The following is an 11,438-nucleotide window of genomic DNA, read 5'->3' on the forward strand; positions in this document are numbered from 1 at the left end:
AAAAACCTTTTATTTAAATTTCTATGACACATTCTTTTGAGCTCTCAGACTTGTATATATTCAGCCTGAGCAAGTCCGTGCTCGGCTCTTTGGAGCTCATGTACTTTGACTCGCATACGCTGGAGGCGAAGCCCAAGGAACGGGAAGCGGCATCCAATATTGGCTACATTTCGAGGCCCAAGCCCAGGGACGAAGAAGACGACTTTGAGCGATTCAACCGCAAGAGATCGTCTGCCGGACTCGCTACAGTGAGCGAGGCCCAATTTGAGGAAATGATGGACCAGCTGAGTATCTCTGGGTCGGAAAGTGAGTCTGAGGACGAGGAGTCTTCTGTCAGCTACCTCAACACACAGTCGCCGTTCGTCCTATTTCAGAGCTCGTTGCTCGATGCTGGACTTTGTTTTGGTGCCTACAAGACAGTGCTAAATGCACAGAACGAGGAGCCGCTTGAAAGCCTCAATAAACTTGCAACACTGGGCTCTGGCAAGAGCGCCCTATTCATGCTGGGAGGAGGTCATTTTGCAGGTGCCATTATGTCTCACCAAAGAATCAATACGAAAGGAAACAGCGGGTCGCCAGAGGAGCTCAGAATGCAGAGCGTGCGCATTTTACACCACAAGACGTTCCACAGATACACAACGAGACGGAAGCAAGGAGGCGCGCAGAACGCTAGTGACAATGCTAAGGGAAAGGCCAAAAGTGCCGGTTCAACTCTGAGAAGATACAACGAACAGGCATTGCAGCAGGATATTCGTAATTTGTTAGCCGAGTGGAAGAAGGAGCTGGATGAATGCGAGTACATATTCATCAAGGCGAGCGGATCAGCGTCGCACAAAATCATCGTTGGCTATCCAAACTCTCCGATTCAGAGCGACGACCCGCGAGTCAGACATTTCCCTTTCACCACGAAGAGACCAACATCATCTGAGCTCAAACGGGCCTGGATTGAACTCTGCTATTTGAAGATACTGGACCTGCCTAAGGCACGGAAAGACGAGGTGGAGCGCGCACAGCGTCAGCAGGAAGCTCTAGCCCGAAGCCGGATTCAGAAGCAGTCGACGCCTGCCAAACAGGAGGCACCAGAAATAGAGATTTCCAAGGAGCTGGTCAGTCTGCTCAGACGGTCAAAAGCTCCGGCTTTGATTTCGTTTGTGAAGAAAAATAAAATTGACGTCAACATGGAGTTGCAACCGGAGACAGAATACGCCAACACGCCGACCATGTTGCATTACGCGGCTGCCAACAAGCTCAGCCACATGTGTCAGGTCCTCCTGGTGAACCTGAAAGCCGACCCAGCCATCAAGAACCGCCACGGCCGCACAGCCTACGAACTTGCTTCGCAGCATGCAAGATACTCCTTCCAGGTGGCCAGAAACATTTTGGGAGAAGACTACTGCGACTGGGAAGCGGCGAGAGTGAAAGAGCCAATGACGAAGGAGGAGGTGGAAAGAATTCTTAGTGAGGAGAAAAGACAGAGTGACCAAGAGTCCCAAAGGCTAATAGACGAGGAGCTCGAGAAGGTCAAGCAGCAAGCAGAGGAGGAGCGTAGCAGGAAATTTGGCCGTGGAAGGCCGCTCGGCATCACCGAGCAGCAGAACCTCAACTCACTGACGCCCGAGCAGAGAATGCGCGTTTTGCGCGAACAGCGCGCTCGTGCTGCTGAGGCACGTCTGGGCAAGTTGGGTAAATAGCGAAGCAATTAATTTTTCATGAATATGTACGAGATGGCCGGTTTTCCGGGCTCCTGGGAGTCTATAATGCTATCGATGACCGGGTCGCCTGTGCGTGCGCCGGTGGCCGGGTCGTAATGGCGGTAGTCCATCAGACACCGTTTGATCTGCTGTTTTCTCTTCTCCCCGTCTATATTCGGGTCCTGATAATTAAGAGCAGATATAAAGCTGAGCTCCCGCTTAATTTTGGCAGGCTCTGCGTATTCGAGCTCTCTGCCGTCTCCTGGACACTGGCAGTCCAGCAACATGTGCGTGTTCGAGTTCACCTGCGACACACTAAACAGATCTTTGAGGTCTGTTGTATCGAAGAAGTTCTCGTTCGAGTCTGTGGAGTCGTCCAGGAACTTGTCGCTAAGACTTGTCTTGATCAACTGGCGTTGGAAGATTTTCTCGTCGATGCAACCTGCCGTCAGTAGCCGGTACACGTGCACCGGTCTTGTCTGGCCGTCACGGTGGATTCTGGCCATGGCCTGCAGATCCACAGCCGGGTTCCAGTCGTTATCGAACAAGACCAATCGGGATGCTCCAACGAGATTCAAACCCATGCCACCGGACTTGGCACTGAGAAGAAACACAAAACTCATGTCCCAGGAGGCCTTATTAAAGTCAGAGACAATTTTGTCACGCAGGTTGGCTGGCGTCGCTCCGTCGAGCCGCGTGAACGGCAGCTCCAACACGTTCATCAGTTTCTCCAGCACGTCCAGTGTCTGGGTGAAGTTTGACACAACAACAACCTTCTCCTGCTTGAGTTTATAAATGCCTTTGAGGAGCTTCACCAGAAGAATGATTTTTGCGCTGCGCACTTTGCTGCCGAGCTCTTCGCGCAACTCGTCCACGCCACACAACCCGGCAAACATGGCGTCCTCGGTCAAAAGCGCCGGCGAGTTGCATATCTTGCGGAACGTCGTGATGAGCTGCAGCGAGTCGTTCGCCGGGGCCGCGTTGAGAATCTTGCTAAACTGTGCGGTTTTCTGTAGCGATTCGAACAGCCTGATCTGCAGCTTTGTGGGCGGCGCAAACAGCACGTAGTCGGAGCGACGCGGCAAGAACTTGGTGATCTCCTCGATCGTTCGCCGCAGCGTGAATTTTTTGGTCACTTCGATGAGCTCGCGCGAGGCAGCCTCGCCCTGCTCCAACACCGCCCCGTTTGTGCAGTTTGCCTCGCGAGCACGCAGGATCGGCCGCATGTATCTGCGCTGGAAGCTCTTGAAGTCGCCCAGCACGCCGGGGTTCACAAAGTTCGCCACGTTGTAGAACTCTGTCAGATCATTCTGGATCGGCGTGCCCGAAAGAAGCACCCGGCGCTTGATATCAAGCGACTCCAGTACCTTGAGTGCCTTGTTGCTCCCGCTCTTGAGCCGGTGGCCCTCGTCGCACACGACCAAGTCGAACTTGATGCCCCCAACGTCGTCTGCAACGGTGAGCATTTTTTCGTACCCGATAATCATCACGTGGTAGACGTTGGTATTTGCAAAACCCTGGATGTTCTGCTTGTCGTTATTCGAGGAGCCGTTCAGTGCCAGGATGCTCACACGGTTCGGGCCGAGCCACTTGCGAAACTCCTTTTTCCAGTTCATCACAAGAGTCACGGGACAGCAGATCAACACTTTGCGTGCCACGGGAGGGTCTCCTGCTACAGGGCTCTGTTTCAGCAGCGTCCACACGAGCGTGATTGTCTGCAACGTCTTGCCCAGCCCCATGCTGTCTGCCAGCAGCACGCCGTGCCCATCGTAGTCGCGAAATCCCATCACACACTCGTACATGAATTTGACACCTTCCTTCTGGTGGGGCCGTAAATTTTCAGCGAGCACGGGGTCCACTACGACGTTCCTGACGGCGCTGCTGTCTGCGTTGGGTGGGGGTGGCATCACCAGAGCACCTGGCGCCGCCGCATCGTGCAAAGACTGTGTGTTTCGACGAGGCGGGACGGATGTTCGCGCCGGCGTCGACAAGAGCTCCGAGACGCTTTTGGTAGCTAACTTGGGCCGTTTGAGCAGGCCTACGCTGCGCATTGGCGGCGCCTTCCGAAGCGGGGCCGAGACCGCGCGGGTTGCCGGCACCGCGGCAGACGGCTCGTCGATGGGCTCGTCGCCGTCCAGCTCGAACTCGTAGCTGCCGCCTCTAAACACCCCGTTGTGGATCACTTTTGAGCAGTTCTTGACTCTCGCAAGAAAATTGCCCGAGTCGTCGCGCACAATGCCCTCGTCGTTGACCACGGCCAGCACGCCGTCGCCGTCCCAGGTCTTGTTCTTGCGCTGCGTCTGCTTGCGCCATAGGACGTTGTAGCGCGACATTGGACAGACGCGTAATGTGAAAATAAAAATACTGCATCCATGCACCAGCAAAATTGCAAATTGATTTTTTCAGCATGCTCACTCCAACACAACACGGCAGAGACGAGGTTGTCGCGAACCTGCGCCGCTGCATTACAGTTGCTCAGAGGGCCAAAGCAGAAGGTCGGCATCCGTTTGGATGCATTCTGGTAGGCCCGCACAAGGAGGTGCTTTTGGAGCAAGGCAACATCGACACCTTTAACCACGCGGAGTCGACGCTGTGCAGAGAGGCGTACCGTAGATTCGGGCCGGAGTTTCTGTGGAACTGTACTCTCTACACGACTTTCGAGCCGTGCTGTATGTGCGCAGGATCCGCGTATTGGGCCAATATCGGACAGATCGTATACGGCGTAGCAGAAACCCGGCTGCTGGAAGAAACGGGAGCTGCAAAGGACAACATGACCATGTCGCTCAGTTGCCGAGAAGTGATTAAGGCGGGGCAAAAGCCGATCCGGGTGGTCGGCCCCGTGGCAGAACTCGAGGCTGAAATTCTACAGGACCACCAAGGGTTCTGGCGATCGGACAATAACTGATGCGGCACGTGTCGTGCTCCAAGAATGTGTTTGTACGGGGTATTGACAACTAATGACAACTAATGACGCGCTAACAAAGTTCTCTGGTGAATGCTTAAGAAGAAACGCTGCAGACATGATGCGTCTGGAAGCTGAGATAGAAACCATTGAGTTGCTAGAAACCCGAGGTTTGTAGTTTGTTTTATATTTTCTGAATAGCACTAACAAGAGCTGCAGGTGCAGCCTGCGCGATTGTTAATGCAGAAAAGATACCTAATATTACGCAGCTATTGTATCTTTGCGCTTCTCGAAAGTGCGATGTCCTGGGTGCAACGCATGCATAGGCTGCCGGAATCGTTAAATACAATGCATGCGAAATTATGGCTCTGAAATCCAGCTTGTCCTGTGAACACCATTATACAGCCGCATGTTCCGGTCCTCTCTTTCATGCCGAACATTTTCGTTTTTCCAGGCACCGAGGGATCTGCGATTGGACATTGTTCGCGTTGGTGCTCATGCATACTGCAGTGGACCGGTCATTGATACTAGGGAACTGTTTTCTTCGCTACAGCGATTTCACCATGTGTGGATATATAAAGTTTAAATTTTCCACCACGGCGAATGTTTAATTCTTGTCCAAGAGTAGCGTAATCCATGGTACCTTAGCTCACGCTGATCAATGGAACTCCCCTCTTTAATAAACGGATCTGAAGAGACGGAGAATACCAAACCTACAGAACCCGAGCAGGGTTCCTCTCTTCGGCAAGAATCCATCTCCCAAGACTTACGGAAACACCTCCACATCAAGTCCGAGCAGCGACGTCGTAGCAAGATCATCGATGGATTCCAGAAACTACGCAACATCATCCCGCTCGTTAAACCGCAGACAGACTCCAAAGCGCAGGTGCTAAAAAAAGCTACTGAGTACATCGAGGAGTTGCAGTACCAGAACAATGCGCTAGCGGCCAATTGCGATATGCTCAAAGAGTACTCCAACCAATTGCACAACCAATTGCTACAACTCAACGCAACTCCTGCAATGCCGATGCCCCAGCTTCACAGAGTGTATTCACAAGATATGGGCCACACGCCAGCTGCCTCCCAGACACAGATACAGTATCCTCCATATCCGGGCGTTTTTGCGCCCCCCATGGGACACTCGCATTCCGACGGACGAATAATGCCCTACCCGACAAGTCTTGCACCTCCGCCCCCGGTTGGCTTCGCCCACATACAGTCTCCCTACTCCAGAAGATCCACCTTCCCATCACCCACGTTGCACCATAATCATCCCTCTGGCCAGGACTACATGATGACCGGTGACGGCACAGCCCCCCTCCCCCCTTTCGCCCAGGGACACTTCCCAAAAAAGTAAATAGGCATTACCGTGCAATGGCCGATAGCATGATTTTCACATCCCAGTAACGGCGGTAGATTTGCGCGAGTGCTGGTCGGCTAGCCGAGGCTTGGCCTGTATCCGACTCTGCACAGTCTCCTCCCAGTAACAGCGAATAAATAAATGTACGCGAGACGCACAATCTGAAAAGTGCACCAGGCCAGCACAATGCCAACGACTCCGAGCGTCTCATTTTTGCCTTGCCGAACCTGTCTGCGCAGCATCCTCCGCTGCCAATGCCGGCTTGCCGGTGGGCATTTTGCGTTCATGCCAAACCCGTCCCGCACCCAGCGCCGCTAAAAAAAAAACGCTTCTGGGCTTGGTGAGGAAATATTTCCGTTCTGCATTCATCTGTGCGATCTCCAAATAAAAACTTTTTTTTGAGCACTCTGCTCATCTTCAAGCACGTATCACGAGCCTCTGGCAAGGCATACTGCAAATTTTGTGATGTAGCCCAAAGCTATTGTAGAGCTGATGCACAACTTGGCAACTTTTTGTTCAATGCACTAAACGTGCTCTGGGTGGTTTCCTGTTTGAGTAGTCGTCCCCGAGAGTCTCGTATCTCTCCAACATAAGCCCTCGCCCATTCTCTATTCTTAATATGCAGCGCCTCTACTCTTGTTCCGGCCAGTTCTTGGTCCGATAATTCAATACTCCCTCTTGAATTATTCGATTACTTCCTTCCGGCTGATCTGTGCTTGACTTGCCTAAGTTGGTTGGCTCGCGAAATATTTTTAAAATCTGTAAATTACATGTCCGCATCAGACTCCACATATTTGGCTCTCAGAGACTCATGTGTGCGCGGCGAGCTTCCAGACGGCCTCGGCTCAATTGCGTCGCTGCTCACACCTGTCAAAACGCTGCAGATCTTGCTTGTCGATCTGCCCGAAACCGCCTCTCTGCGACTCTGTTTTGAGGCTGCGCAATCGGCGCTCAAAGGCTCCGACGCCACAGAGTCTCTTCCCTTGCCCGACGCATTCGCTCTTCCAGAAGCTGTTGTTGCGAAACTGGTGGCGGAGGCTGACAGTTTGCTGGAGGAAGAGGTGTGCAGATGGCATTTTGACAGCAATGGGGATCTATATTTTCAGTTTGTCCAGGCCAGGATCTTCAAAACAAACTACTATTTGGGCGTCTTGCCGGCTCCAGAGGAGATCGAGGACCTCGTCGTAGCCTCAGAGTTCACTTCCAAGCAATTGACAGACTGGTGGAGTCTGTTCTATGTGCCACTCGCCAATTTGGCTAAGTACGGAGACCTGCCTCTGTTGCTCGACTTTGTTGATACGTACTCGCCAACGGAACAAACCGAACTGTTTATCGGACTACTCGACACCTCGAACCATGACCGGATCGTCCATTGGCTCTGCAAATACCACACTTATCTCAACGACAATGGCTCAACTATCAATGACTACATCCTCTCGTTAGGAAACGCCATTGTCACCAAATCGAGCGACCAGATCGAGGCCAAATTCGAAACTCTCACAGCGCTTGTCAAGTCCAGCGATCTCTTGGCCTACTTACAAGCCAGCGGTGCCTTACAAAAGTTTGTCAGCATAGTTCTGGCAATTATCTACCTCTGTCCCGAGGTGTCTCTATCTCTTTACATGAAGATGAAGGAAATTCTTGTTTGTCTCAAACTCGTCGATGCTGAGTTTCTGGCTCCTAACACAGACCAAACGCTTACGCGGAAAGCTACACTACAAGAGATGGCAAACTCTATCGCACCCTGTCCGGAAATCATCAATATTCTGACGCAATACGTCGAGACGGGAGAAAGACTGTTCTCCAACAATATGTCATTAGCTCAGGTGGCTGAGCTGCCTAATCTAGACTCACAAGATCAGTACAACCAGCTTGAGAAGTTCATCCTGACAGAATCTGAGTATCTGACAACGACTAAGCAATGGGAGAGCTTGCTCAGTTCGATCTACTTTCTCCTCAACAACACACATGTCTTTAACAAAGTCAAGCTGGCGCCAGTCGATGAGCTTGTTTTAAGCAAACTGCTGTCCAAAAACATGTTTGTCCTGACCACCTCTGTCTTTTTGCCCAAATACTGTACCCTGGAGACTGGCCAGATAGATAAAATTATTGTAAATGCAGCATGGGACTTCTACCGCAAAGCAACCAATTGCGACCCGTCGATGGGATACCTTAAGAGCGCCCGAAACTGCTTGCAGATGGCTAGCTCTGGCACATTGCAACTCGACCAGCTCATCACAGCGAACCAAGAACTGCTGCATTGGAAACTGTATTTCAAGCCGGGTGTTCCAATAAAGCCTCTGGACATCTTGGAAGCAAAAGACCCCTTGAAGATTGTGTCCAGAATTCTGGAACTGAACGACAGAGCGTACAAAGAAACCGAACTGTTAGAATCGTTGCTTTTACACTTGAGCACCGGGCTGGATAGACATAGCCAGGATGAGATGGCCACCGTCAAGCTTCGCCTCCTCTGCCTTGATTTTGCTATTGCTCAAGACTTTGGCCACTCATTGCAATTGGCTTTGACTCTGATTGACATGGCCGTCGATGCCAAGCAAAAAGATCCCAAGCTATTTGGTCTGATCCAGGAAAGATGGTTCTCCATATTCCAGCTCGTCAAGAACGACTATGTCGAGCCACAAGAACACGAACAGATAACACAGAAACTCCACCTGTTGCAGCGCCTGATGCTGATAGTGCCTACCGAATTCAACACCAATGTTCTCGAGCAATGGCAGCTACTTAATAGTATCCTTGACCAAGTGGTATCGGAGACTCCCCCATCAGGACAGACCAAGATCGAGAAATCGAATGACCTAGGTAAAAATATCATTGGCTGGATAGTTGGAGCCCAATAACTCTTATCAAAGCGTTTCAATATATATCATTACTGTCCGCTCCATACGGAGTCGAACTCATCTATTACATTATCCTTCTCATTCACAAAATCGCCCGCATCCGCAACATTTTCAGCCAAATTCTCCAATCGGTTTAGCTGCGTACCCGAAACAAAACCTTTAGTCTTGCGCTTGCTCTCCTCGCGGTCCTTGATTTCGTCCACGGTCATCAGACTATTGTAAAAGGCAACCACTTTCTCGTGTGTGAGAATCCTTGAAGGATTAAAATTCCTCACCTGTAATCCTCTCCTGTGTGTAGCTCTCGAGAGTGCAACGTAGGCCTGGCCGCGCTCGAAAATATTCCGCAAGTCAATTTGGACCAAGGGAAGAGTTTGTCCCTGCGACTTGTGTATACTTAATGACCAGGCGAGAATTAGCGGGATTTGGGTACGGGACACGATTGGCCTTTCAAACTCATCCTCGAGACTAAACGTTTCCGGCTCAATCAGCACCTCACGAGTAGTTCCATCGGCCTGAATGAAACGAACCAGAGGCATTCGTCTGTTTTTAGAGCTGCTGTAAAGCTGGTTCAATAACTCTATCTTGCGCTCTATGTTCTTCTGCGCAGACTCAGGAAGGTCCTCGGGCTGTTCTTCCTTGAGCTCTTTCAAAAACGAAAAAACATTCTCATCCAGCTGGCTTTCTAAAACGGTAGAATCCTCAATCAGATGTTTTTCGTCTCGCTTTGAAGGGCCCTTATTCAACGAGTTGGCAGCCTTTTCCTCTAATGTCTTGATGTCGATCTTATCACTCTTGATTGATCGATAATGGGAATAAGTATCGGGGTCGATAAAGTCCACAATCTTGCCTAAGGAGCCGTTAACTAGAGTTTCGTCCATATTTTTGATCAGCATCACTTGAGCGTCCTTCTTCAGGGCAATTCGTTCAGGAGCGAGAAAACTTGACAACAGTCGCTGCCGCTGATCTTCATCGGTTAGTGACCCTCCATCAAAAGCCCTGAAGACAACTTCCGCACCCGGAAGCTGTTTCAACATCGTGCTATTGGCTCTATCAACCTCCCGTCGCGTGGGAAACAATTTCGCAGGAATCACACCTTCTTTGGAAGCCAAAGGACGTGAAAGAGCCTTAAACTTTCTTGCAGTGGCTTCGGAGACATTTCCATTACGCACCTCGTTCAACATGTTGATAAAGTCGCGATCCGATTGTTGCCTGAAAACTTTCTTGAGGACGATTGTGTACTTGATGGCTTGTTTCCACGCTTGTGACTCAAATGCAAAAACCGGTTCGCCATTCTTAGTCACTGGGGGTAGTTGATAAAAGTCTCCACAAATAACCAACTGAAGTCCTCCAAATGGAACATCTCGCCGTTTTCTCATTTCGCGAGCAATCATATCCAGCTTATCAAATAAAGCTGCATCAATCATAGAAACCTCATCTATGATCAACACTTCCAGATCTCTCCATCTGTCCTTCATTTTAGAGTTCCGCTTAATTTTCTTTACTAGTTTATCGGCAGGCGCATCACCTAATCCAATGCCAGTAAAAGAATGCAGTGTCTGGCCTCCTATATTACAAGCAGCGAGCCCTGTGGAGGCCGTGACACCAACGCTTCCCAGCGGATGTTGTTTTTTCAGTGACTTGATCAATGACCTAAGCAAAAGAGACTTACCGGTACCTGCAGAACCAGTATAAAACAAGTTGTGGCCCTGCCTTGCAAGTTCAATCACCTGATTTTGCTCCTCGCTCAGCGTGATTGCCTGGACCCGTTTTCCTTCAGGCTGTTTCGCTTCGTTGGCGTCGTTCTTCCGCTTCACGTCGGCAAACAGGCTTTCTTTCTGCGTTAAGAGCTCTAGCTTGGCGTATGCAGCGGAAGAAGTGCTCATCATACGTCTTCCGTCCAAAGGTTTGTTCAAAAGGACCTTGTTTTCTTTCAAAGGAAGAGTATTCGCCTTTTCAGCTTTAGCAGCCGTGTCATTCACAGTATTGCGTTTGACAGGGGTCTCCATGATCGACTCAATGCCGTTATGCAAATTATCTGGCGTAGGGCTGTGTGGAGCTAGCTGCATACTCTCCTGCCCCGACATTTCCTGGTTCTTCTTCTCAAAATATCTCTGTATTTTGTTCACAGCGGTGTCTGCAATATGCTTGTTTGATGGAGAGAGCGTGCCAAACCACGTCAGATAGTCACGCACGTGATCCAGAGTCACGCCCGCATGTGTCCCCTGAGTCCAGTGAGGTGAGTCTCGCTGTCTGCGCTTGAACTCTGGATAGAGGACGCGGGTTCGGTGGTCTACCGGAGACGAATCAGCAACCGACGAAGATGTCTCCTCAGCGGGTGTACTTGCAGGCCGCTGATTCGCTTGGAACTCCTCTATCGAAACCACCCCTTCATCTTCTGCGTCCTGGCTGAAAGAATAGTTGAAGTCTGCTGACAATATTTTCGGGGATCTAGTTTGAGACTCGGCCTCAAGCACAGCCCGGGCAGTGTCGTCCAGAAAAGAAACCATTCTGTTTATATGTCGCACACTTAACTGCTTAAAACAAAATCTCATACAGCAAACCCTCTCTGGACATTGGCTGTTCCCACAAAACACGAAAAAAATATAATCCTGATTTACTTTGCCTTT

General features: G+C 50.6%; 6 protein-coding genes across 6 annotated transcripts; 4 read left to right on the forward strand and 2 right to left on the reverse strand.

Moving 5' to 3' along the window:
• The first annotated feature begins 17 nt into the window (after nucleotides 1–17).
• OGAPODRAFT_88647 (uncharacterized protein) lies at nucleotides 18–4,837 on the forward strand. Its single transcript, XM_018356911.1, has one exon. It carries the CDS (start codon nucleotides 24–26, stop codon nucleotides 1,689–1,691), a length of 1,668 nt encoding a protein of 555 aa, XP_018210935.1. The 5' UTR covers nucleotides 18–23; the 3' UTR covers nucleotides 1,692–4,837.
• On the reverse strand, nucleotides 18–4,838 carry OGAPODRAFT_16665 (uncharacterized protein). The gene has a single exon (XM_018354584.1). The coding sequence runs from the start codon at nucleotides 4,022–4,024 to the stop codon at nucleotides 1,700–1,702; it is 2,325 nt and encodes a 774-aa protein (XP_018210936.1). The 5' UTR covers nucleotides 4,025–4,838; the 3' UTR covers nucleotides 18–1,699.
• OGAPODRAFT_8781 (uncharacterized protein) lies at nucleotides 4,099–4,596 on the forward strand (the record flags this gene model as incomplete). The annotated part of the gene is made up of 1 exon (XM_018356873.1): nucleotides 4,099–4,596. One exon carries the CDS (start codon nucleotides 4,099–4,101, stop codon nucleotides 4,594–4,596), a length of 498 nt encoding a protein of 165 aa, XP_018210937.1.
• An 86-nt stretch (nucleotides 4,839–4,924) lies between the features above and the next one.
• Nucleotides 4,925–6,540, forward strand: OGAPODRAFT_16666 (uncharacterized protein). The gene has a single exon (XM_018354585.1). It carries the CDS (start codon nucleotides 5,255–5,257, stop codon nucleotides 5,948–5,950), a length of 696 nt encoding a protein of 231 aa, XP_018210938.1. The 5' UTR covers nucleotides 4,925–5,254; the 3' UTR covers nucleotides 5,951–6,540.
• Nucleotides 6,541–6,723: 183 nt separating this feature from the next.
• OGAPODRAFT_76856 (uncharacterized protein) lies at nucleotides 6,724–11,372 on the forward strand (the record flags this gene model as incomplete). The annotated part of the gene is made up of 1 exon (XM_018356237.1): nucleotides 6,724–11,372. The coding sequence occupies one exon, from the start codon at nucleotides 6,724–6,726 to the stop codon at nucleotides 8,809–8,811; it is 2,088 nt and encodes a 695-aa protein (XP_018210939.1). The 3' UTR covers nucleotides 8,812–11,372.
• OGAPODRAFT_48700 (uncharacterized protein) lies at nucleotides 8,841–10,694 on the reverse strand (the record flags this gene model as incomplete). The annotated part of the gene is made up of 1 exon (XM_018355598.1): nucleotides 8,841–10,694. The coding sequence occupies one exon, from the start codon at nucleotides 10,692–10,694 to the stop codon at nucleotides 8,841–8,843; it is 1,854 nt and encodes a 617-aa protein (XP_018210940.1).
• Nucleotides 11,373–11,438: the final 66 nt, after the last annotated feature.

This window comes from Ogataea polymorpha (genome assembly GCF_001664045.1).
Source record: "Ogataea polymorpha strain NCYC 495 leu1.1 chromosome Unknown OGAPOscaffold_4, whole genome shotgun sequence".
In the NCBI taxonomy this organism is placed as follows: Eukaryota; Fungi; Ascomycota; class Pichiomycetes; order Pichiales; family Pichiaceae; genus Ogataea; species Ogataea polymorpha.